The 27480-nt window shown below is 44.3% G+C and overlaps 1 protein-coding gene and 1 long non-coding RNA gene across 6 annotated transcripts in view; one reads left to right on the top strand and one right to left on the bottom strand.

Annotated features, from left to right (window-relative positions):
• CACNA2D1 (calcium voltage-gated channel auxiliary subunit alpha2delta 1) overlaps nucleotides 1-27480 on the bottom strand; it is a 373123-nt gene that overhangs the window by 148950 nt on the left and 196693 nt on the right. For all 5 annotated transcript variants that reach the window (XM_083574976.1, XM_083574975.1, XM_083574977.1 and 2 more), the window contains exons 5-6: nucleotides 23833-23877; nucleotides 2940-3069 (exon numbers count right to left, since the gene is read on the bottom strand). In XM_083574976.1, the coding sequence (XP_083431102.1) occupies nucleotides 2940-3069; nucleotides 23833-23877 (175 nt within the window). The remainder of the gene's footprint in view (nucleotides 1-2939; nucleotides 3070-23832; nucleotides 23878-27480) is intronic.
• On the top strand, nucleotides 3521-22223 carry LOC310744288. The gene is made up of 5 exons (XR_014539497.1): nucleotides 3521-3620; nucleotides 10803-10937; nucleotides 11877-11917; nucleotides 12874-12949; nucleotides 22076-22223. It is a non-coding gene; the product is annotated as an uncharacterized lncRNA (long non-coding RNA).

Below are 27480 nucleotides of genomic sequence, written 5' to 3'. Positions count from 1 at the left end.
CATTTCCATCTCCACTCATTTGTCACTTACAGGTGCAGACACAAAGCAACGGACGTGAATTTTAAATAAATTCAGGTCAAACTAGGGTCTCTGATTCAGTGATATGATTTCAGTGGAGCTGGAAGATTGCAGAATTAAAATGAGCAGTGCTAAATTTCAGGGGTGGGATGGAGCGAGGGTCCTTATTTTCCTACTTCTGACATCATTTTTATGTGAAGCAGACCATCATGTTTATTCCTTATGTTTTTTATTTGCATAATTGTTAGCTTGCATCCGCAACAGTCATTTTGGGCAGCTCTGCCTCCCTAACACTTGCCCTATTCACACATATCTAAATGGGTAGAGTAATTATTTAGTGGGTCAGTAGGCCTTTTTGAAATTTTGGTTTGCTTTTTTGAGAAGAAGAATGCCAGTAAATAGATATATAACACCTAACATAAACAAGCAAAAATATAGAAAAATGGCAGAGCAAGAGGAGTTGTCCATCTGTATAACAATGGGGTTGGAATTTCTACAAAAATATATTGTTGTGCATTTTAATACAGTACTATATACATAACCACACCCTTCTTCGGAAAGATTTTCATTGTGTGCTGCTTCTATGTTATTGTAATCTGCACAGTTCTATTCCATAATGTTATCTCTTATCCTCTTAATGTGCATGTTTGAAAGTATTTTCAGTACTTCACAAGTACGATTTTGGCTCTAACTATCATGCAGAACATTCTTTGTCTTCCTTTGGACACCAATGCATTGAGGATTTTCTAAAGGTCTTTCTTCTGGGGTGACAGCAACAGCTTTCTTAACATTTTCTTCCAATAGTTTTTAACTTTCTCACAGGTCCAACAGCAATGGACAAAATCGCCTTCTTTGATTCCCCCACAATTCCAACATAAATATTTTAAGCATTTTTTATATTTTCACGCAATAAAGACATCATTCTATCTTTTAAAAAAAAAAAAGTGCTCCATTTCCCCCTGAAGATATTTCATTGTAAATTTAATGCCCACTTTTCCACATTTGAAAACTGCTAATATGATGAGCTTTTAAGAACTGCTAACGTACTCAAGCAGCTTAGTCATGCTGGCCACGTGACCTGTATGCCGGCTCCCTCGGCCAATAAAGCGAGATGAGCGCCCCAACCCCAGAGTTGGCCACAACTGGACCTAATGGTCAGGGGTCCCTTTATCTTTACCTTAACGTACTCATTCCTTGACTCAGTTCAATTTTGCCAGCTATTTAAATTGGCGGCAACTGATAATGCTTGTTTTAATTTACTGTATTAGTCTGAACTTTTTATTATTATTTAAAAGTTTACTTTTGTTCCTTATTCATCTTGTTAGCCATCATGGGAACATAAATCTTATGTTGGAGGTGTGGGATATAAATTATCTAAGTAAATAAATAAATAAGCTGACCTGTTTTTATTTACCGTATATGCATCAGCAATGCTTTCTTCAGTTTATTAATTAAGATACATTCAAATTGTATAATCTTATTGGATCATTCCTAATTAAAAAATGTCTAATTTGTAAGTAGTGGTGGATTTATTTCTCCAATGTGCTGCTGAGCACGATGAAAGCCTATTTATTGTTGCTCTTTTATCACCCAATCTTTATATAGTGTTAGACCACAGGACCCATTGATTAAAATATCGTATCTGCCCTTCTTTATTTAACTCAGATCAGAATGAACTGAAGCTACAGTTGACTAGGCTGCAAATAACGTTTTCCTAAATTTACCCCAAAATTTCCATGTTCCATCCCTATAAGTAGGGATGGGCACATTTGTCCAACTGCATCCTGTCCCTTTTCCCACATGGGGATGGATTACCATTCATCCTGTTCCCTGGTGGATTTTTTAGGATGATTCCTATATTTTTAAGAATTATGAAGGTACAACAGCACTACTTATGAGGTGGCCCAGGGAAGCCACACGTTGCTTCGTACAGTGGTACAAGCTTTACCTTGGACCACCTAGTTAGCAGAAGCTTGGAAAGAATCTTTTTCCCAACGTGGAGCTTGAACTCACAGCTCTGAGATTAAGAGTTTTATGCTCTACCAAATGCAAATTTAAATCTGGAATGGCTACTCCCCCTTCTAATTTTGTCCTCTTCATTACAGCAAAGCTAAATCTCACCTTCTTCCATTCCCACAATGGGGAATGAAGGCTTGTGTGTCTTGCACAGCCTCCTGGAACACATGACCAGCACTCCATATGTCTATGTCCTATGTACACCTGGCTATGTCCACATAATGTCCAATCTACCAGAAGCCTAAAATAAAGGAAGTGTGGATCGTGCCCATGTGTTTCAGTTCATGCATGGAAACCTCACTGAAACTGTAGCACAATGGGTGAACATAAAGCAGGTCTGCAAGGTGGGAAAGGTAGGTGTCTGAATCCAGGAAAGCACACTCCTGCTCTTCAGAGAGGTGTAGATTCCATGTACCTTCAGATACACAGGGCAGCTTCTGTCCCTTTCACATACTTTAGAAGAAGCATTTTAACATTAGCCCAGGCAATTCTTCTGTGCCACAGTGCCATTATTTCCACTGCTGCCATTTTGTGAAAAATACTCTTTCAAACTCTCCAGGAATAAACATTACATACCAGCTCTACCTGCAATCTACATCTACCTCTCTACCTCTATCTACACCTGCTATCTACATCTATCTCTACCTCTATCTACATCTGCTTCCTACCCCATAGTCACTACTGCTGCTCTTGCACAGTGTGGATGTTGAATCCCTGAGGAGGACCACTGCTAATCAAATTAAAAGCCACATCACACTGGCTTCATCCCTGACACATAAGATGGGGTTAGCTCATGAGGCGAGGGCAGAGGAGAGCCCAAATAAAGACAAGTCATAAACAAATTAGGGCTATATACCCTTCATGAATGAGGAGCATAGGACTTTGGAAATTGATGCACTACTTACAGCCTTCATATATATCCGTAGGTATGTGGACTGCTGCATTCTGGTAGGATGTTTGCCGACCAAAGATGGGATCTTCCTCAAACACCGGCTTGATTCTCTGACTACCAGTTTCACTCTCGTTTCTTCCAGACTTTCCCAGAAAAAAAGGAGGGAAATATTAAAGCATACGGCAAACATTATTCACACAAATACATGGAGGGGTCCAAGGGCTGGCCTCCACAAGCATCTCATTAGCATCAGTTAGGATCATAGACCTGTGGAACTCTAGGGTTGGAAGGGACCATGGGGCTCAGCTAGTCTAACCCCGTTCAATGTGTCACTTCAGTGAGGGATACAATTTTTGAATGTTTTCCTGCATAAAAAGATCCTTGCAAGTTGAAAGGTAGCCACCTATACTAGATTTCTATGAGCATACCATTTTTAAATGTAAGCATTCAAAATGTGATCCGCCAGCTGAACCTGCAAAGTGGTATAGTCTATTCCAGCACTGAGAGAGCAGAGAGGCAGGGTTCACTGCTGCGACAGGCCAGCTCCATCATGCATCCTCTCCCCTCAACTGTCCCTGGGAGGCAGCCATTTTATCAGGTTGCCTCAGTGGGAGAGACAGGAAACAGGGCTCATTGTATCTGCTTTGCTGGCAGTCCAGCTCCATCAGGAACATCCTGCCTCTGAACTATGCCGGTTGGTCAATAATAGGGACGACTGCCTAGAAATTTGTGCCTGAGTTTTGAGTTTTACTTTCCTCTTCCCTCCTAGCCCCTCTTTCCTTGTGTGTTGTGTACTTGTTTATTTATTTATCTGAATGTAAGCCTGTGGGTAGGGAGTGCCTTGTTTTGATTTCATGTAAGACATTCCAGGAGCCTTTTTTGGAGGCCAAAGAGTGGGGTACATAAATAAATAAATAAATTATGCAACCCTACTCCAAACCAGCTGACTTCATACTGTTGCATGCGTAGAACCGTGCATATTTGTTCTGCACATATACTACAGAAAGAAACCAACAAGGCTGAAGAGCAACCCATCCATCACTGTTCTCTGCTCACAATGCTGCTACAAATTGAGAACTGGCAGAATGGGGAGAAGTGCTGCAGACTGAATGAGTGAGACTGCCTCTGTGGAAGAGCATTAAAGAATTGTATCTCCCCCCACACACACCTGAAAAAAGGTGTCTGAGAAGGGGTACAGGCTTTCTAAAATTTCAGGACTCCACCACCTTAGTCACTGAACTTTGTTCAGGATAGATGATGCCATACCCTCCAGCATTTCTCTGATGAAATTAGGGACCTCCCATTCCATAGTGATAATTTTACTATTTATACCTCACACATCTTACTGGGTTGCCCCGGCCACTCTAGGCAGCTTCCAACATATATAAAAGCATAATAAAACATTAAACATTTTTTAAAGAAAACCTTCCCTACACAAGATTGCCTTCAGATGGCTTGGGGGGTCAGATAACTCCATACCCTCCAACATTTCTCCAATAAAAATAGGGACATCCTAAGCAAAAGTGGAAATGATTGCAAGGTTATGCTTAAAATTCTTCAAGGCAGGCTTAAGCAGTATGTGGACCAAGAACTCCCAGAAGTGCAAGCTGGATTTCGAAGGGGCAGAGGAACCAGAGACCAAATTGCAAACATGCGCTGGATTATGGAGAAAGCTAGAGAGTTCCAGAAATACATCTACTTCTGCTTCATTGACTATGCAAAAGCCTTTGACTGTGTTGACCACAGCAAACTATGGCAAGTTCTTAAAGAAATGGGAGTGTCTGATCACCTCATCTGTCTCCTGAGAAATCTCTATGTGGGACAAGAAGCTACAGTTAGAACTGGATATGGAACAACTGACTGGTTCAAAATTGGGAAAGGAGTACGGCAAGGCTGTATATTGTCTCCCTGCTTATTTAACTTATATGCAGAATTCATCATGCGAAAGGCTGGGCTGGATGAATCCCAAGCCGGAATTAAGATCGCCGGAAGAAATATCAACAACCTCAGATATGCTGATGACACAACCTTGATGGCAGAAAGTGAGGAGGAATTAAAGAACCTTTTAATGAGGGTGAAAGAGAAGAGCGCAAAATATGGTCTGAAGCTCAACATCAAAAAAACGAAGATCATGGCCACTGGGCCCATCACCTCCTGGCAAATAGAAGGGGAAGAAATGGAGGCAGTGAGAGATTTTACTTTCTTGGGCTCCATGATCACTGCAGATGGTGACAGCAGTCACGAAATTAAAAGACGCCTGCTCCTTGGGAGAAAGGCGATGGCAAACCTAGACAGCATCTTAAAAAGCAGAGACATCACCTTGCCAACAAAGGTCCGTATAGTTAAACCCATGGTTTTCCCAGTAGTGATGTATGGAAGTGAGAGCTGGACCATCAAGAAGGCTGATTGCCGAAGAATTGATGCTTTTGAATTATGGTGCTGGAGGAGACTCTTGAGAGTCCCATGGACTGCAAGAAGATCAAACGCATCCATTCTTAAGGAAATTAGCCCTGAGTGCTCACTGGAAGGACAGATTGTGAAGCTGAGGCTCCAATACTTTGGCCACCTCATGAGAAGAGAAGACTCCCTGGAAAAGACTCTGATGTTAGGAAAGATTGAGGGCACAAGGAGAAGGGGACGACAGAGGATGAGATGGTTGGACAGTGTTCTTGAAGCTACAAACATGAGTCTGACCAAACTGCGGGAGGCAGTGAAAGACAGGAGTGCCTGGCATGCTATGGTCCATGGGGTCACAAAGAGTCGGACACGACTAAATGACTAAACAACAACAAACAACAAGGAAAAGTGGGACATTCTGGGATTAAATAAAAAACTGGGACGGCTTCTCTCAGTCAGGGACGTCCCTGGAAAATAGGGACACTTTGAGGGTCTGTGATGCCTTCTTTTCAGACATTAAAATAAATGTGTAGGTTGAGGCAAAGTCTCCTGCTGCTGCAATGGTGCATCCTATAGGATATTGAAAGTGCAGTCAAACCAACAATTCATGTTTTGCTAGACAGGAACATGAGAGGAGCTGAAGCTCACAGAGTTTTCCTGCAAGTTTGCTGGAGAGGATTATGTGAGAGATACTCCCACTGTTGAAGTGAGATGATGTGTCACACATGCATCCCTTTGATAAATATCCTTGTACACTCATTTGTTTCCCCAAAATAAATACCAACAGTAACACTACCTATGCTCCCATTAAGCTATGCAAAGGGCAATACTTAAAACTATCAACTTATATTTCCCTTTGTGTAGCATCCAGAAGGAAAGCAGCCATTTACCAGCCGTAACATGCCCTTCTTTGTCTTTTATAAAATAGCAACTAAGGAACATTTCTTAGCATGTGGCCTACCATATGTGGTTGCTTAATCTTGACCACATTTTGGAGCAGGTATGGGGTATGGTCCATTTAGATTTTTGTTGGACTCTGATTCCCATCAGCTCCAGCCACATGATGGGATTTGTAGTCCAAAAACAGCTGGAGGGCCACAGGACCCCCACCCCTGCTTTAGGGCCATTTCACCCACTGAATGTATATACTTAATACTATGTTAAACAACCCACTGTCATAATAAATCCACATCTCCATTGTATCCACCCCTGTTCTTTCATAAGACACACAAAACAATTCATGGGACCATTCTTTCTGTGGCTGGGCTTTACCTTCCTACCCAGATCGCACTGTCTGAAATGTGCGGCATGTAAACAAATTTGATATTCTGCTAAGATGCAGAATATCAGAAAGATTTTCATTGGCATGCAAACCTGGGTTGTGCTTTTGACAAATGTTTCAGACAGCTGACATCTCCAATATCATTTTAGTGTATGCTTCTAGAGTGGCACAATGCTGCTCAACTGCACATGGGAGTGGTTTTTGTCATTGTCAACTATGGTGAAGGAAAGCACTATACACTAACATATCCTCCAAAATTTATCGTATGAAATAGGGACATCCTAAGAAAAAGAGGGACATTCCAGGATCAAATCAGAAACCGGAATGGCTTCTGTAAATCCGGGACTGTCCCTGGAAAATAGGGACACTTGGAAGGTCTGAACTAATGATACTTCAGCACATCAGCGCGTGCACGCGCGCGCACACACACACACATGTGCACACAGAGCTCTGGAACACAGGCAGTGAAAAGTATTTCCAAGTACTTCTTCAGTTCCTATAGTTTTCCTGTTGCTTTCCTTCACCTGTAAATAAGGTATATTTAAGTGTATTAAAACTATAGCTAGGATAATCAATGGTATATATTTGTGAGATATAATGGAGTTTGCTTCATCCACTTCTCAAACAAACAAATTATTTTGTGCAACAATATAACCAATAAAAATGGTAACAGAAAACAATAAGCACAACTCAACTAAATGAAGTACACCCTGGCTTGGTGTTGTTTGATAAAGTAATTTCTCATCCAATAAATGAAATAAGCCTCTACCTTTACCATGTGATTAATAAAAATCACACAGTAAAAATATTGCTCAAATGGTGTAATAATTATTTTGACTTCAGGAAACCTCAAGAGAATGCTTACAATAATATACCCGTCACACAATAATGGCTCTAAAATTATTATTCTTACCAAAAACCTAAACTGTATTTGCTACATTTTCCATATCTCCACAAATCTTTTCATTTTTTTAAAAGCAACACACCCAAAACAATGAAGCTCATATATTGTAAATGAAAGTAATCCAAGGCAGCTCTGAATACAATTAAAACCTATCTCCAACCAATTTCTCTCCTGAGGTAGGAGCTGAAATGCAATCAATAATGGCACAGGAAAATCCCACAGGAGACAGGGCCTGAAGATTAATTTTCCATCTATTCAAACTTGGCCTTCGCTTATTGAATTACATTGTTACCTACCACTGACAGTCAGCAAAATCTCTCTCTCTTTTCTGAAATAAATCTCCTGACCAATTTGTCCCTGCCTTGGGTAGCAGATAGCATCCATTTCTTTTCAGTTCGCATTTTGGGGCATTATCTTAAAGAACTATGACCCTCAGTTCAGTTAACCAGAAGGATGTCAGTGTACATCTTAAAGGCTAACCTACAGAAGGAGTTCTGATTTTGTAAGCAAATGGGCAGGCTAACTCCAGGGGTCAAATAGTCTGCGCTGGAGGCAAGGGCTGTGCCAAAATTGAACGGATGAGCCTGGGCTAAAGAGCTCTATGTAAGCATGAAGCCCTGGTTTTCCTTCTTTCTTTGAAACCATCTGCACTGAAAATACAGGAAGGCATTTGTACAATCTGATTTAAATAAACCTTTAAAAACAGTTTTTTAAAATTTAAAAAATGTATAACAAACATTAGAGGACAAAGCCAAATAACCCTCCCTCCCCTCCCTTTCTCATTCTTATTGCAAGATGATAGAGATAGATGATAGATGATAGATAGATAGATAGATGATAGATAGATAGATAGATAGATAGATAGATAGATAGATAGATAAATAGATACCCCCCCCAAGAATTAATTAATGGAAGGATTTTGATTGGAGGTCAGTGGAAAAGTACAGGCTAAGATTCCTTTCCAAGCCAGGGCCTCACCTGGAATAGAGGTAGTAACATGACAAAAGGGGTCGGGGGCCCATCTGAGAGCCTGGGCAGACAGAGGTTGCCATGGTGTCAGGATGTGGGTTCGAAGTGACAGGAATAGAGAGCAAGGTGTGCTGGGAAGAAGAAGGGGAAAGAAAAAACTGGGGTCCATCTTGGGCAGGCTGCCTGTAGGACTGCACTGCTGTGGGAGACAAACCCCTCTCTTGAAGTGATCGAGCTTTAAGATCTGGACTCCCTCCTTGCAGACTGAAGGTGTAAATAGGTGAATAAGTCATATTTCTTAAAGCTACAACAGTCTCTGCCGTGTCTCAATTCTCCAAAGGAGCACAGATGCTGGGTGAATGCCTGGAACCCCCTGGAATCTTGCAGAGAGTGGGGATGGCACCCAACTTTTGTAACAATACACATCTCCCGACAGTAGTATTTGTATACACATAAATCATTATAGAGGCATTAAGAAATATATCTGGATTAATTTGTTAAAATGATATGCGAAGCCACTTCAATAGTACTGGCCTAACAAATTGCGTTCGTACCAAGTTGTTGCTGCTGTGGAGTACTTCTATTCAGCCAGCTCACTGCACCTTGTTTTGTGATTCACCATTACATGCCCCTCAATCAGGTTTTCTATCCCCCCCCCCATAGTCAGTCACTATTTCATGGCCAGTAGGCTATTTAGGGGGTTCCCCCACTTTGGGTATTTTGTTTCTGCAAACCTGCAAACCTCCTTCTAGTAATTGGATGGTGTTGTTCTATCTCTATAAGGTTTCACAGTCAGCCCTAAATTACAGAAGCAGAGGAAATGGTAAAAAGCTGAGATTTTAACTGATCTCACTGTGCTTTTAATTATTTTATGGAGTGGAGTCCTAACTATTTAGACAACAGGGCAAATTCATCACATGTGTAAATACTATCGACAGATCACTTATCAGAATTCCGCTCATTCTGGAACAAGATACAGATTTAAAATAACCCTGTTTCTTTTGAATTTACGCTAGAGCTAAACTTTCACAAACTGAAGTGTAATGAAATCTTAAGGGGAAAGTCAGAGTAATAGTGCTGAATGAAGAAAACTCAGAACTTTCAGAGGCACCTGATTTTGCATGACCTACATTGCTTTCTATAAGGTGCCTAGAGAATACTGAAAGGCTCCTCTGAAAATTTAACTCTAATTTGGCATTATAATGGCATTATACCCCATTCATCTGACTGGAGTGCCCCAGGCATTCTGAGTGGCTTCCAACAAAATATGTAAACATTTATCAAACATTAAGTCATAGATAGGATTTGTTATATCTTTTATGATCTCCCCTGCATAATTTCCCATTATAAACAAAAAGAAATCAAAATATTCAATGCTTTGGGTTCTGGTGACAGTGAAGTGGGATAAAAGTGATGATATCAGATGAGATGCAGGTCCTAATTAACTTCTGAATGACTACTTGTCAGTTTCTACTTTAATAAAACTGCAGATCGCAAAAATAACACAAAGTATTGATTCTGTTAAAACTCAGATATAAAGCAAGATGTTAGGAGTGTGTAAAATGGCAAAAGGGAGAAATACTTTAAAGCTGAAGACAATCCTAGTGAGTTATCAGGGTACACACTCAGAGCCGAAGCATGAAAGGAATGGTTCAACTCTCCAGCCGAAAGGGCAGCTCTGTAAAGTATTTTGTAAGAGTCCATGAAAAGTTAACAATAGATAGCAAGCATAACTTGCTGAAAGAGACGCATTTTAAAAAGAATAATGAAAACTGACACTACTCAGAATAAAACAGTCCCCATAAAACTAAATGCCTTTTTACATTTTACAAAATCCTAAAATTAGCAGAAACTCCAGGATTATAACTCTCAATAACAGAGGGGCAAGTGGAAGGCATAATAGCAGAACTGACCTTTCATAGCTGCACGGGCAAAAAATATTTCTACATTTAAACTGCAGGTTACTTAATATTCACTACTGAGTTGGGAGGACTTCATGTGGATACAGAATTACTGCCTGAGTGGCCTTGAATAACATCAGTAAAAGAAATGCATAATCAAGACTAGTGTATTGGCTAGAGATGTGACTGATACCTTGTCTGCAGATTTATTTATGACAGTAGAAGATATAATGAGATATAGCAGTACAGTAAGAAAGGTTTAAAGCCAAAGAACTAACTGAAGAGAATGGAATGTTAGAGATCTCAGAAGTAAATTAATGCTTCAATGCTACACAAATTACCTGCCGACTGTCATTGAATTCAGCAGTATTTACTTCTGAGTAAACATCTACAGGAGTTAAGCTGCCTTTGTGTCTCTTCCAGACTCATTCCACCCATCTTGCCTTATCACACTATCTACCCATGATGACTATCAGGAGCCAATTTTTATAAATGGGTCTTGCTGGAAGATGTCTAGATTGGCCAATTTCCAGGGAACTGAAATTGCAGATCCGACAGGTAGCTACCAAGAACTAGTTCTTGCAGTATTTGCTTTGTATGCAGCAGGCAAATTTGTTTCAGTTTGTAATGCTGACGTAGAACCTATTTTAGCTAGAATTCATGACATAAGTAGCACGAGAAAGGCTCAGTGGTTATGTAAACCTTGTGTGTGAAAATGCTCCCAAACGCTCACCGTGACCCAGGGCTCAAGACTGGAGCTTCTGTTACTATGGCTGGCATCTGTTCTTCTATGTCCTTGTTCTTTTGATACACATGGGCGGAGATTCTTGCTATTCTGTCTTAATTGTATTTATGTGCCACTTAACCTTGCCAAAGCTGACAAAGCTAGGACTTGCCTAGAGTTTAAGAGCCATGCAGTAGCAATGGCGTGTGGCCCTTGTCCGAAATGCATTTAGCATGAGCTAAGAGCAATGCTCTTGCAGCAGAGTTTAAAATATTGGCAGTCTACAAAGATGATGGACTAGAGAGTACAAAGGGTGCTGCTACCTGTGTCACTGCTAGCAGGCAGTTAAAAGGTTTGGGACCATAGCCTAGGACTGAGCAAAGGGTCCATGGACCTTCCGTTCTAGTACAGGGAAGAAAGAGAATGAAAGAGCCCATTTCTTCTAAAACCACTTTCACTGAAATCACCACAATGAAACACAATTTCAGTTAAATTAATTTACCAGAGAAACAATTACAGTGTACTGCTTCTTGCCACTTCCACTCAAGTTTTTTTGATATAAATGAGAGTGCTCTCAAAGGGAAGATGTATTCTATTAAAATGATGAATCACTAGCTTCAGGGTTGAATGTTGATTTTTAGCATGGCATAAACACAGCCTTCAAAGGGAATGCTTCTGGGACCAAACTAATACAGGCTTGCCTTCAAGGAAGGATTCTTTGTATTATCCTTAAGACTGAAAATTAAGGTTTTTTTATTTTGTTTTTTGCTCAGGAGAAGAAGAGACAGTTCTTGGGCAAAGATACATATTCATGGTAGGTTTGAATGAAAAAAAAACTTGCATAGATTTGAATAATGGGATTAGGACACGATGGTCGGTTTTGTCATCGTGCATTGCAATTCAAATACAGCTAAGGATGTAAACACCTGCTCCTTCATACCTTGATATCATTTATAATTTCACCGGTAACAGCCGATTTACCAACCACTGATTAGAAATCAAGCTTCACTGTAAGTGGAACGACCGTATACGCCACTCGGTGACATGTTTGATGGGCGCGGAAGATGCTCATTTCTCAGTGAATGATATTGTAAAGCCTAGCTTTGCAAGTGGCCAGTGTCAATCATTCACTCAGTGCCAGTTCATCTGCTTCTCTTTGAGGGGGGTGACATTGATTCATGCTGGCATCCCAAATGCATTATGGGAAAATGCAAGCTGAAATTTCAGCCAGGAAAAAGGAAGCTCACTATATTGCTACCTGATGTTTTAGTAAGTAGTTTGAAAGATAGGAGGGTAGCTCATTGGTGCAGGTTATGTTTCCAGTATAAACACATTTTATTCTAATATAGCGAAGGAAACTATGAGATCTGGCACACTGACCAAGGAAAACATCAGCCCTTCAATTGCACTCCAGGTTTCTCTACCAAATGAAGTGAGAGGGTCTTTTCAGTGGTGGTGTCCCTATAATGCACTGCTGAGAGAGGCTCACCTGGCACCTTCTTTATGGCCATTTGCTGAAGCTCTTCCTATTCTCCAAGACCTTTCATTTACAATCTATGGATGTTTCAGGGTTTGCACTCAGTGAGAACTTGGTGCTTTATGCCATTTTTAGTTGCTGAGATTTCTGCTTTCTGGGGTTGTTTTTTGTTTTGCTTGAAGGGTTTTACTGTAAATTGTATTTTTTATTTTATTTAAATTGTCAAGAGAACTTTGTTGAATGGGTGGTATATAAATTTAATAAACAAATAAATACTCTCTCATTCTTTTAAGCTGCTGGATTTCCTGATTGCATAACTAGTTTAAGATTTCATGAGCCAATTCTGGAACTTCTGGAAACATCTGACAGGTGACTTTTGCAAACAGGTTGTTGGTCTACACTCATCCATGGTCTGAGCCTCCAAGGACCTTCTTATTTATTTAAAGTATTGACACCTTGTTCTTCAGCAGTAAACTCTCACAGAACAGCTCATGGACAACCAATAAAAAAATCCTGCTTGCAGGCTTACAGTCTAAACAAAATGACACAAAAGGAAAAGGGGATGAGGAGAGATGACGATGAAAAGTAAACTCAGGCACCAACTCTTAAAGATACATACTAGTTCTTCTGATGGTCATCTGCCATGGAAGTTCTCTTTCTAACACTTTGAAACTAAAATGAGTCATGTTGCCACTGCCCATTTCATCCCTCAGTGGTGATGATAGTGGTAGGCAGGATGCAAAGAACTCATTTCAGGCTTCAATGATGAGAGAGAAAAGGGTTTTTAAAGGATAAAGGAAAAGCCTACAATATATTCAGGTTTAAATTGCCCCAAAGTGCCTTTTAAGCTATGGATACTATTTTCAAAAACTCTCAGAATAACCAGGGGTGTTAGAGTTCCTGATGTGGCCTGATGTGCTCTCCCTGACGTGTGAGATACTAAGTGGACAATTTGATGAGCCATGTTGCTGGGATCAGGCCTTGATAGTGGCGCTTCTAAAATGATAGGTTCCAGCTCATGTTTGGCACATTGTTAGCTCTCTGATTTGCTTTCCCACATGCAAAGACACAGACGTTGTGCTGCAGTAAAAACAAAAAACAAGGAGCAATGCGGCCATCACTCTTACTATTAGCAAACGATTAACATCTGCGCAAACAGCACTGCTCTATCAGTCACGGCTGCTTTCCAGCGCAGGGGCTTTCTGAAGGGAATTCTCTTTTCTAATAAATCACTTGTGTCAATTAGGGGATGTAGCCCTTGCCAGGAGATGTGGTTGACTGTTCCCAATTAAGCCTTAATGAATAAGAGCAAATGGGATGCTGGAAGCTCTCAGCCGACAATAGCTGTTCAGGGTGTGTGTGGAGGGGGGTGGGTAGGGAGGGGGGTGAAGTTAAGCTAAATGGTAAACAAAAAGGAGCAACAAGGTAGACAGTGAACATGACATGGCCCCCTGGAAGTAAATCAGGCAAGCCACAGGTATTTTAAAAATCTGCCCCAAGCCTTTCAGGATATTGCACCTTTCACAGAAAGGAATAAGTAGAAATAAGGGGACTATGTGGGATCACTCCCCACTCTTTGCCAGCTGCATAAGGCAGGCACAAAAAGGGTGATAAAGCTATATTAGGAATTCAATAGTATGTTCCTGAATGTTCAGGCTATCACTGCCCTAAGCAGCACAGTGGGTACAGCAGTTGAGAATGACATCAACGTGAAGCAGGAGTCTAAATAATGCACTTGTTATAGGACAGTATGAGACACCCACCAAAAAAAATAAATAAATCCTGACACAACACGGTTCTATAATTTCTACATCACAATCTAGAATGATGCAGCCTGCAGTAGATTTTTTTAGAAGGACAACAACAAATAACAAAAACAGTAGGTTTGAGTCTTTCTCGTGTTGAGACAGATGAACATTAAGGAAAGCCTTTAAAAATGGCCACTGAAATATACTCAGAGTCGCAAAGTGATTTCATGCTCTTTATTCAGCTCATAGTGGTGAGGAGGAATGAATAAAAGTCCCCTCAAGGTATCTGCTTTATATACATTATTTACACAATGGGTTGCACATGATTGGCTAATTCCGGAATTCTACTGTAAGCCAATCAGGTTGTGGATTCACTTCTATCTGTAGTATGATTGGGTGGTTCCTGCCAACCAATCATACTGCTGCATTGTTCTAGGACCAATCAGACTACTGCATTCTGAATCCTATTGTTCTAGGACCAACCAGACTGCTGCCTTTTGAATCCTATTGTTCTAGAACCAATCAGACTGCTGCAGTTTGGATCCTATTCAACTCAGTACATAACACCCCTCCCCTCTAAGTTCAAGTCCTGCCCGGGAGGTTGCATTCATAGTCCTCAAGGTACGCCGGCGGCCTACGTGTGCGTTGCGGCCTGGGGTGTTCCCTGGTCCGGGGTTCAGGTTCTGGCTCGTGTTCCAAGGATGCTGGCTGTGATGGGGCTGTATGGTCTGGCGCAACCGGCTCGCTCAGTCGTGGTTCTGGTTCCGGTGTCCTTTCGGCCTCACGGGTCCTCTCTGTATTTACTGATTCTGCCTCTCCTGCTTGCCCCTGCTGCTCTATAGGCCTCACTGCCCCACTGTTCCCTTGGGACTCCTCTGACCTGTCCTCCTCCTCCTGGTTTTCTCCCGGGAATCGTCGCCGTATCTGGTCGCAGTGGCGGCGCCAGCATTGCCCCCCATCTGTTAGCACCTCGTACGACACGGGGCCAGTGACCCTGGTGACTGTGGCGGGTACCCATGCAGGGCCTGCCCCAAAATTCTTTGCGTACACTGGGTCCTGGGCCTTGAAGGTCCGGGGGTTCCTGCCTTCCCCCACCACTACCTCATCCTGAGCTCTATCGGGGTGAAGGCGGTCCAATCTGATTGCAAGGCGCCGACCCATTAGTAGTTCAGCGGGGCTCCGGCCAGTCGTTGAGCTGGGGGTGCTGTGCTGTGCTAGAAGGAATGTGGCAAGGCGGTACTCCCAATCCCCTTGCGTCATGCGGCGAAGGGTGTCCTTGGTGGTCCGCACCATGCGTTCTGCTTGGCCATTGGTGGCAGGGTGGAATGGCGCCGAACGGATGTGGCGGATGGCGTTCTGCGCTGTGAAGGTTTGGAATTCTCCTGACGTAAATGCAGTCCCGTTGTCTGAGACGAGAGTGTCAGGGAGCCCGTGGGTTGCAAACAGCTTGCGTAGTACCCGGATGGCTGCGGATGTAGAAGTGGACGGTACCAGTGCGACTTCCAGCCATTTGGTGTAGGAGTCCACCACTATGAAGAATGTTTTCCCCTGAAAGGGGCCAGCGAAGTCCACATGCAGGCGTGACCATGGTGCTCGGGCGGACTCCCAGGACTGGACTGGGGCCCTTGGGGGATCTGGGCGGGATTCTTGGCAGGCCTGGCAGTGTTTGACCCAGGCCTCTATCTCTCCGTCGATCCCCGGCCACCACACATAACTCCTGGCAAGGGCCTTCATTCTTACTACCCCTGGGTGTGTCTCGTGTAGGGCTGTGAGGACCCTTTTGCGGAGGGGCTGGGGAACAACGACCCTGCTTCCCCATAACAGGCACCCCTTGTGGGCCGACAGTTCATGTTTGCGGGTTGCGTAGCCGGCGAATTCTGGCCCGGGGCTGCTGCTGGGCCATCCCCTCCACACCCAGTCCAGGACCCGGGAGATGACCCTATCTTTCTTGGAATGGTGTGCAACTTCTTGTGCCTGAATGGGGCGGTCGGGAAGCAGCTCCAGGCTCATAACCTCTTGTGCAGGTGCTGGGTCGGGGCCTGTTTCCGGTAGTGGTAGCCTGCTGAGGGCGTCCGCATGGCCCATCGCCTTCCCAGGGCGGTGAATCAGTGCATACTGGTAGCTGGCAAGGAAAATTGACCACCTGAGGACACGAGGAGACAGCACTTGGGGGGTCTGCTTTTCGGGGGCAAACAAGCCAAGCAACGGCTTGTGGTCAGTCACCACGGTGAAGGGCCGCCCGTACAAGAAATCATGGAATTTTTTTACTCCCTTCACGATTGCCAGACCCTCCTTGTCGATTTGCGAGTAGTTCCGCTCGGTTGCGTTGAGTGTCTGGGAAAAGTATGCCACCGGTACCTCTCTTCCATCCGGGAGTTGGTGTCCCAGGACAGCGCCAATGCCATAGGGTGAGGCGTCGCATGCTAGCACCACCGGCAGCCTCTCGTCGAAGTGTGCCAAGACCGAGTTTGAGACAAGCAAGTCCTTGACTGCCTGGAATGCGGCCTCCTGGCGCTGGCCCCACACCCAAGGGGCCCGCTTGTCCAGGAGTCTGTGTAGGGGCTCCGCTACCGCCGCCTTGTGGGGAAGGAAGGAATGGTAAAAATTCAATAGTCCCAAGAAGGCCTGAAGTTCAGTCTTGTTCTTGGGCGCTGGGGCATCACAAATGGCCCGTACCTTGTCCCCAGTCGGGTGGACCCCTTCTGCGTCCACCATAAATCCCAGAAAGTCCACCTGAGGCACTCCTAGTAGACATTTTTCCCGCTTCACCTTGAGACCCGCCGTCTGGAAACGGTGCAGAACGGTGCGGAGGCGGTCCTCAAACTCCTCTGGTGTGGGCCCGGCAATCAACACATCATCGAAGAAGGGGGTGACACCAGGAATCCCTTTAAGGAGAGAGTCCATTAGATTCTGGAATATGCCTGGTGCCACGCTGACACCGAATTGCAGCCGCTTTACCCTGAACGCTCCTCTGTGAGTCACAATTGTCTGTGCCTCTGCTGTGGCCTCATCTACTGGCAGTTGTTGATATGCTTGGGCCAAGTCCAGCTTGCCAAAAATTTTCGACCCAGCCAGGGTGGCAAGGACATGGCTGACCACTGGCACTGGGTATGCATGGGCCGTGAGGGCCTTGTTTATGGTACATTTGTAGTCTGCGCAGATGCGGACCGAACCATTAGGCTTGACGGGTGTGACGATTGGGGTTTCCCAGGGGGCATTAGGCACCGGCTCCAGCACTCCTTGCTCCACGAGTCGGTCCAATTCCTCGTCTATACGGGGTTTCAGGGCAAACGGGACCCGGCGGGCTTTGAGCCTGACCGGTCGTACAGCGGGGTCAAGCTGTAGAGCAATGGGGGGGCCCGTATACTGTCCCAATTTCCCATCGAAAACCCCTGGAAATTCCTTGCATATGGCATCCACGTCCACTTGTAAGGTAGTGTGGTTCACCCCGGTGACGGCTAGCCCCAGTGGTCCAAACCATGCCAATCCCAGTAAGCTAATGTAGGGGCCCTTGACCACAAGCAAGTCCAGTTGCCGCGTCCGCCCTCGGTATTGCCCCTGAAGGTCCCCACCCCCATTGTGGGGACCTTACGTTTCTGGAAGTCCCGGAGGGTGAATGGGGCCGGCCTGAGTTTGGGACCCCCAGTAGGACACAGTTTCCTTAAGGTCCTTGCCGAGATTATGGATAGAGTTGAACCCGTGTCAAGCTCCATGCGGCATGGGGCCCCCTCTATCTGTACCTCTACATAAATTTTCTCTACGTTGGGGTGGGGCAACTGGTATACCTGGAAGTCCGTGAGCTCCGTCGAGTTGCCTTGGTGCGTTGGGCCCCGGGACCTGGGGCTCTTGGATTGGTCATCTGATGCCTGGCGTCGGGTGGGCCGAGCCCGACACACCCGGGCGATGTGTCCCGATTTTCTGCACTGCCTGCACTCTGCGTTGCGGAAACGGCAGGTCCTCCTCTCGTGACTTTCTCCACAGCTTGCGCAGTTCCCTCCTTCTCGTCGAGGCAGCTGTGGTATGTGGGCTGCTTGAGTGTGCTGCTGTACTCGGTGCACCTCCTCCCTGTTGGATCCAGAGTCGTCGGTGAGGTCTTCGTGGTGGACCCTCGGTTGGGACGGCTGGCTCGGCCGTGCCTCTTGCGTCGACCTCTCGGCAGCTTCCGTTGCCAGGGCCTCCTCCAGAGCAACCTGGAACGTTAGGTTCTTCTTAGCGTAGAGGCGTCGTTGCAGCTTCTCATCCTTTAGGCCACCGACGAGGCGGTCACGAAGCATGTTCTCCAGCTCTGAGAAGTTGCAGAACCGGGCGGCTTGGCGGAGAGAGGTCACAAACCCAGTTATGGTTTCCCCAGGGGCTTGCCGCTTTGCGTAGAAGGCATTTCGACGAGCCACCACTGAGGGCTGTGGCGAAAAGTGCCCCTTCAGCTGTTCCATTATTGTTTTGTATGGAACAGTAGCAACGTCTTCAGGTGCAAGGAGAGCCCGGGCGATTTCAAACGTCTCCTCTCCGCAGACGCTGAAGAATATTGCCCTCTTCTTGGCGTCTTCTTCATCGGTGACCCCTTTGGCTTCTAGGAGGAAGGTGAAACGGGAGGCGTACGCTTCCCAGTCTCCAGATGCTGGGTTGAACGGCGAGAAGCTGCTGTCGGTTGCCATTCTGAGTTCCTTGTGTCCCGGAGCTGAAGCCTGGATACACGGTGCGAGGCAGCGGTGCGGCAGGTGGCGGTGCTGCGGTGCTGTGTGTGGCAGTCAGCTCAGCGGGATCCCACCTTCGTCGCCAGTGAAATATACTCAGAGTCGCAAAGTGATTTCATGCTCTTTATTCAGCTCATAGTGGTGAGGAGGAATGAATAAAAGTCCCCTCAAGGTATCTGCTTTATATACATTATTTACACAATGGGTTGCACATGATTGGCTAATTCCGGAATTCTACTGTAAGCCAATCAGGTTGTGGATTCACTTCTATCTGTAGTATGATTGGGTGGTTCCTGCCAACCAATCATACTGCTGCATTGTTCTAGGACCAATCAGACTACTGCATTCTGAATCCTATTGTTCTAGGACCAACCAGACTGCTGCCTTTTGAATCCTATTGTTCTAGAACCAATCAGACTGCTGCAGTTTGGATCCTATTCAACTCAGTACATAACAGCCACCTAGAGATAAAGCACAAAATAATGAGGCCATGCGCATACAAAATCTGCATACTCACTATTAATCCGGCACTGGTGGGCCTGGATATTGTTATTTAAATATAAGGCAGGCTGTGTAGCTTATGCCCCACAGGATTTATGGCCTTCCAGAGCTAGTTAGCAGTTTGCCACAGGGCAGGGTTAGCTATTATTTAAAACAACTGGGGCCCTGCAACAAAACGTAGCAGTGTGCTCCCTGGTGTGATCTGAGCCTGTGGCTAAGGGGGTGTAGGTGTGTGTGTGAAAAACAGAAGACAACAGTGAAGGCAGGAGTCCCTGCTCTATGCGTCAGTCTGTCTTCAGGGCAAGACTTATTCATTAATTTTTGAACGAGGGAAGTTAAACCCAGACTGGCTGCAAGTCAATGGAGCAAGAGGATTCTGTGTGCATGTGGATTTGGCCTAGGACAAAGTCAAATGATGGGTGTTGACAAATCACTTCTTCTCCATTACCAAGTGGATGCAACTTGCAAGCATCGTTTCTTTGGCATACTCCAAGTTCAGAGCAGAGATGGTGGAGAAAGTAAGCTCAGGCGACATTTACAGGCAAACCGTCCCAGTCTGCACATTCTGAAGCAACACAAGAACTAAAACACAGATAGCCTTTGAAATTCACACTTTACTGGATTTTGCAGTGTAGCTCTCCAGTCAAGTAATGCGTACCGAAGTGCACATACTTAGGTAAAGTGTGCACAAAACTGCATTATGTTTGAGGAAATTTGTTTTGAACTATCGTGTGCATTGGGAAAAATTGTATACAAACGTGTAACTGGATAGCTCATTTGGTAAAGCATGAGACTCTTAATCTCAGAGTCGGAGGTGACAATAAACAGAGTAGAAGGAAAAGGGTTATGAAACAGGAGGCAGAGAGGCACAGTGAACAGGGTAAGAGAGGATAGGCAATTTTGGGTAGCTAAAGAATGCTGTAACTTTTCTTGGGCAGCGTAGGGAGACTGAACAGCGGCACAGCAGGGCTGGCTCTTACATCTGCCAACGGATGTAAATTATGCAGACAGCCATATGTCAAACAGACAAGAACATCCCTGGTGTTGAGAACACCAGTCAAGCATATTGTGCAGCATCAATATCTGCACATCAATGTGTTAGAAAACAAAGTATATATCTCCTATATGCTACACTATGGAAATGCTTTGCCTAAAAGCATAATTCTCAAATAATGAGACAGGACTGCCTGCACGAGAGGGCCTTAATAAGAGGGTTCAAAGTTAAAGAGAAGGATCCTGATTCAGGGACAGCCTTTCTCTTCCAAATCAATATATAGGAAGGATGAATGCCAACTTATTAATTTCCAAACAGGGACTTGGGAAGAAAGAAGCTCAGGAAAAGGAGCTGCTTTGCTCTCAGGATAATTCAATGAGAGCAGAAATTTGTCATCCTACCCCAGGTCAGGGAGCACAGAGCCAACAGCCTGAAATAACGGTTGGGGCAGCTTCCTCACCCCCGCACCAGCTTCCCTGGACCTACTTAAGTCCTGTGTGCCCTGAGGGAAGGCAAAAGCGAAGAAGCTCAGGCCACCAGCTCCACTGCTAAAGGCACTTGGCAGAAAAGAGGAGTATAAAGGCAACAAACAAACAAACACTTTCTGCACATTCATTTCACGATCAGATCATTACTATAGTGAAGGAGGAGAGCTGAAGGTACAGGAGAAGTCTAAGGGACACTTGCCTGAAAGAGCAGTTCTTGACAGGCTGAAAGGTGCACACACACACACACACACACACACACACACACACACATGGTCTGTCTATAAGAATCGGGGCAACATATAATATTTTAATCAGCCATAAAGGCCCTCACTTAAGAAAAAGTTAGAAACATTTACTAAGAACAACAAAAGCAAAGCCACTTCCTAAACAAAACCAGAGCCTTGGCTATGCAAACATACCTGGGAAGAACATGGAGCAGTGAGGGCGCCACCACAGAAAAGGCCTCACCATAAGTTTTATTTCTGAGTGTGGAGGTACTCTGAATGGAGTATTGCTTGAAGTCATCCACACCCAGAGGAGTTTAGGTTTAAATAACGGCAAGGCTAGGCCTGCTTCTAGACAACTACAACTGAACTTGTTTTCCTGATTCAGTCTAGCAAACAATTGTTATATAGTATTCATTTGGCGTCCTTAGTAAGCAGAGGTCAAAAGGCCAGGTCGTTCAGATGGAAAGTGCTGCCTCTGGGTTTCTTAAAAGTTTGAGATATCTCTGTTAGCGTAAAGGCAGGAAGAGCAAACGAGACAAACCAAGCAGGATCTGCAGTAAGTCCATCAGACTTGAATATTATTGAATTTTCTTTTTTTAAAAAAACAAAAGCCAGAAACCTAGAGTACAGAAGAAACAACTCACAACAGCCCTAGGGTTTTAAATATTTCAGGCCCTGAAAAACCACAGAGAGTTTAAAATAGTAATTTAATTGGCATTTCATTCCACACTATTGCTTGTAACACTATGTAATTTATTTATCGACCAGGTTTCTGCTTGCTGACTGACAGCTGCTCAGAAAGTAAAACACTAATGATGCTTGGTGGTGTTTTTGACCCTTTAGGTGTCAACAGTTAGGGTCCATTGCCACAGTTGCTAGAACAACACTACAGACAGGAGGCAAAATAGGTTCTCAAGCATCTCAGCCCTCAAGCTATGAGGAAGACGTTGCTATTTCTTGACACTCAGCTAATATATGTAAACCACAGGTTACCATTTGCTAGAGTAAAATAAATATTTGCTTTAAAAAGTCTACAGCTCCATGGTTGTTGTTTTTTGTTATCATACCCTTTCGAACAGCACCATCTCTTGCTACAGGAGCAAGGGCCTGGCCATCGTGGGAGTTCCTAGAGAGACAAAACCTAGGTACAGGTCTACTTTGATTTTAATCAGTGTAGTCAAAAGTAATGCTGCTCTTCTCCCCACCTCTTTCCTGCCACACATTCTCCCCCACTCTCCAAGTGAGTTAGGAGATTATTCAGTAGTACTGACAGATGTTGACAGATGTTGCTGTTTGCCTACCAAGTTCCCACTCAGACACAATATATTTTAGTATTGTATCTCATTTGACTATTATAATGGCCTAAAGCTCAATGGAAGAGTTCCAAATTCAGTTATTGAAATCGCTAGTTAACATAGTTCAAGCACCAGAGCTGGGAAAGACCTGTTAAGTCTAACTGCATGGGACTGAGCTCAGTGGACCATCAAAGGGTAGCTATCGATCTTCATTGCACTGATGTGGCGTTTCTGGTACACAATCTCAAGCCCGCCACTCATCCCTGGTGCAAGAGGCCTAAATGCTCTCTGAATTACTCATAATCAAAAAAACCTAACTAGATTCCTTGCTATGAGTGGACAGAATCCAATGGCTTGACAGTTAATCTGGGAGACAAACAGACGGGCCCATTATGAAAGAGAAATCTCACAAGGTAGTTTCTTCCATAACTCAAAGTTGAAAACTGCTGAACTAGAAGCAAAAAAGTTACTCAAATGTTAATTAAATGGCTGACTATGGATACTTTTTAAATTCACCATAAACGAATCCTGCACCTTCATCTTATCTAAATTTCCATATTCCATTTATGCAACTCAGATACATTTGTCTGACAAGATCAATGTACTCTCTTTAATTATCTTACAGCAACAGTGTCAAGTGTAACAGTGAGGCCATCAATCGTAAATCACATTTTATTACTAGGTGCAAATGAAGCATGTTGATCTATCTGATTAATGCATTTAAAGAAACTCTGTATTAGTTTATAGATTGCACCTACAATGTTTATTTTAAATTAGCAAGCTGTGTTATTTGAAGTAGAAAACAACTTCCCCTTTCATCCAAGTATTGTCAGGATTTCAAAGTCAAATTCTAAACAGACTAAAGGTTCAAACAAACAAAATCACTGACCGTGCACAGTAATTTACTGTCATGTAGTTTTGGAAGATAAGCTGCTCCATTCGCCTCCTAAATAGGGCCATGGGATCACGTGCTCCCTCCCTCCCCATCTAACATGCCTAACCCAAGGCTACTGGACAGCCGCTTGGGGGTGTAACATTTTAAGAGGACATATGTTCATAAACTCCAGTGTGTGTAGCCTTGAGCCAAACAACTGATATCCCAGATAGATAAAATCCAGAACCAACTGCACTACCTTGACCTACATGAGTTGGTACTTAAATAAGTGTACACTTTCAGCCATTTCCCCCCAAAAAGGGAACCTAAATATGGGGTGGATTGTGGGGAAAAAGAAACTATAGTGAAAATCTACTGCCTTTGGGGAACTTGAGGAAACATGTGCTTATATATTCATAAATGTTACTTACTTCATTCAGGTCATCCTTTGCATTGTAGTAGACAATATCATTAGTCTGTGTAGGAGGGAAAAAATGGAGTTAATTTTTGTTGAACCCTATAATACAAAAAAAGACACTACAAAGCCATTAACATTGAAGTTAATTCTGCATTTTCTGAACTTAAAAAATATGACTGTTAATTTCCCCATTTGGTCTGGTCTTAAATACCAGCCATAGCCACAGGGCACAACGGAGGATTCTGATGAGGATGTGTGTCAGGCTACTTTCTTGTTGGAGAACCACCAGTAGCCATTCAGGAGCCATTTGTCCCTGTTTTTAAGTCTTAAGGGTATGCATTATCAACAATGGATGCAATCCCAAGACTAGGTCCACCAGGATGAGCAGGAATCGGACCCAGCAGATCTCTGGCTGGCTACACCAGCCTACCTATCTTGCCCCAGCTCTGCCAGTGATACACCACCACATCTGCCCCATTCCAGTTTAGCTGAGACCAACTGACCCCAGCAGATCTTAAGTTGACAGAAGCCCTGAAAAAATAGGTGTTATGAGGGCATGGTGTGGGCATGACCAGGGAGAACATCGGCTGAATCCTAAACTCATTCTGCATGGTCATATTCCCTGATAACCTGGCATAAATCAAACTGGCAAAAAGGGTTGGGTAACTCAAACTCTATTTTAAATTATCCCCCCCCCCCCAGGCTTAAGCACAGGCTCAGGCACCAGCCTGAACAAAGTTTGGATCTGGCATACTTTATGCCACTTTAAATTAAGATGACATAATTTACACAGGATTCCCATATTTAGGAGTGTCCCCCTAAATATCTGGCACCTGATCCATTTTAGAAGAACAGCTTTAACCCAGAAGGCCAGCTCTTGGAGACCTGACTCAGGGCTCATTCACACTTAAAAAGCACAAGTCTGAGCGGTTTTGTGTTTGCCCACAGCTTTCCATGGAAAACATGCTTTTACCACTGAATCAGAACAAATAGCAAGCTACAGAAAGCCCATTTGCCGTTTGGTCCAATTCTGCGGTCAACCACGGGTTTTGCCCAGGGAAATGCGGAAGGGCTAACAGGGGTGTGGATGAGTCCTAGGCACGGGCTGGCTGGAGAAGTTTGTTACCATTCTGTGCAGGTTGTCAGGTCTCATCAGAAGCAAAGTCATTAACTCAGCTTGTAGTGAATTTCAACATAAACAGCTGAATACAACACAAAAAGCAGGATAATTTATAATCTACAATGGGAGGGTTTCAGGGATTTTTTCAAGACCTCAAGAGAACACTATCAGTTATGCATCAATTTTACTGTGCTTTTCTTCAAAACTCCACCTGCAATTATTACAATGGGTTTCACGTATGGTTTAAAGAACTGAAGTGTACTTTATATGATAAATCTAAATAGATCTAACAACACACATTTCTATCAGAACCCATTTCTCCCGCTCATTACTGCTGGCTTTATACCAAATCCAGAATGTTAAACATGAACTTACTGTTCACCAATACAAGAGAAGAAATTCCTATCCCCATTAGAGACCCAAGCTAATTGGCAGTGCATCGATCTCCCTCTGAAACCTGGTGGGCCATACTCTAAGAAGCAATTTACAACTTAGCATGTCGCTTTCAGGAAAGGATGATAGCAATCAAGTTTAAATTTCCTTTTACTCCTGTTAGGTTCTGCACTTCTGATATTGAACTGACACAATCTCATCAGGTGGTTCTGCTTAAAAACTTCAAGTTAAAAACCCCTCCCCTATCCCAAAAGACACTTGATTTTCTTTTGTCCCTGGTATAAATAGCAAATAGCTGGGAAAAGAATGTTTCTCTGCACCCTCATTTGAAAAAAATTATCTGTTATGCCCAAAAGCATTTCATGAGTATCTGCCAGTGGCATTTTTGCTCTTGTAAAACTTAATAATAATAATAATAATTTTTTATTTATACCCCGCCCTCCCCAGCCAAGGCCGGGCTCAGAGCGGCTTACAAGCAATAATAAAACAAGATTAATGATTACAACTTAAAAACAAAAATAAAATACAACATTAAAATAATGGAACATTAAAATATTAAAATGTAGCCTCATCGCAGGAGAAGGAAAAGAAAAAAGAAAGAGAGGGAGGGAGGGAATCAAATTGGCTCCAAGCCAAAGGCCAGGTGGAACAACTCTGTTTTACAGGCCCTGCGGAAAGAAATCAGATCCTGCAGGGCCCTGGTCTCATGAGGCAGAGCGTTCCACCAGGCCGGAGCCAGTGTTGAAAAAGTCCTGGCTCTGGTTGAGGCTAATCTAACTTCCTTAGGGCCCGGGACCACTAGGGTGTTGCTATTTATGGACCTTGAGGCTCTCCGCGGGGCATACCAGGAGAGGCGGTCCTGTAGGTACGAGGGTCCTAGGCCGTGAAGGGCTTTAAAGGTCAAAAGCAGCACCTTAAATCTGACCCTGTACTCCACCGGGAGCCAGTGCAGCTTGAAAAGCACTGGGTGAATATGCTCCCATGGCAGAGACCCCGTGAGGAGCCTCGCTGCAGCATTCTGTACCCGCTGGAGTTTCTGGGACAGCTTCAAGGGCAGCCCCGCGTAGAGCAAATTACAGTAGTCAAGCCTGGAGATGACCGTCGCATGGATCACTGTGGCCAGGTCGGGGCGGGAAAGGTAAGGGACCAACTGCTTGATGCAGCAAAGGTGGAAAAATGTCGCCTTGGCTGTTGCTGTAACTTGCGCCTCCATGGAAAGGGAGGCGTCAAGGATTACACCCAAACTCTTAACGGAAGGCAATGGCACTAATTGGGCCCCCGCAAGAGAAGGGAGTTGGTCCCTCATCCCCATGCCATCCCGACCTAGCCATAGGACCTCTGTCTTCGAAGGATTTAGTTTCAATCGGTTCCCACGAAACCATGCAGCCACAGCTTCCAAGCATCTGGTCAGTGTGTTCGGGGCTGAGTCGGTGTGGCCATCCATCAGCAGATAGAGCTGAGTGTCATCAGCATATTGGTGACAGCCCAGCCCAAAGCTCCGGATAATCTGGGCAAGGGGGCGCATAAAGATGTTAAAAAGCATCGGGGAGAGAATTGCGCCCTGCGGCACTCCACACACCAAGGAGTGGCGTGACGACATTTCCCTCCCTAGTGCCACCCTCTGTCCTCGACCAGAGATAAAAGAGCACAGCCAGTTATGGGCTATGCCCTGTATCCCCACATCTGCGAGGCGGTGGTCCAGAAGATCATGATCAACCATGTCAAAGGCTGCTGACAAATCTAAAAGGATCAGCAGTCGTGACCCACCTCGATCCAGTTGTCTACGGAGATCATCTGTTAGGGCAACCAGAGCCGTCTCCATCCCAAAACCATGACGGAAACTGGACTGAAATGGATCTAATGCCGATGTTTCCTCCAGAAACCTACCAAGCTGTTCAGCAACCGCTCTCTCAATTACCTTACCCAGGTATGGAAGATTTGAAACTGGGCGGTAATTGGATAGGTCTAAGGGATCTAATGAAGTTTTCTTTAAGAGTGGACACACCACTGCTTCCTTCAGTTCCCCTGGGAATGTCCCCGTGTCAAGCGACAAATTGATAATTTCAACCAGGGCGGTCAGCGCAACATCTGGACACTCCCTAATCAGCCAAGACGGGCACGGATCAAGGAGGCAGGTGGTGGGTCTAC

The sequence above is a fragment of the Podarcis filfolensis genome (genome assembly GCF_964270895.1).
Source record: "Podarcis filfolensis genome assembly, chromosome: 10".
Lineage (NCBI taxonomy): Eukaryota > Metazoa > Chordata > Lepidosauria > Squamata > Lacertidae > Podarcis > Podarcis filfolensis.
This window is presented reverse-complemented; position numbering and strand designations above follow the sequence as displayed.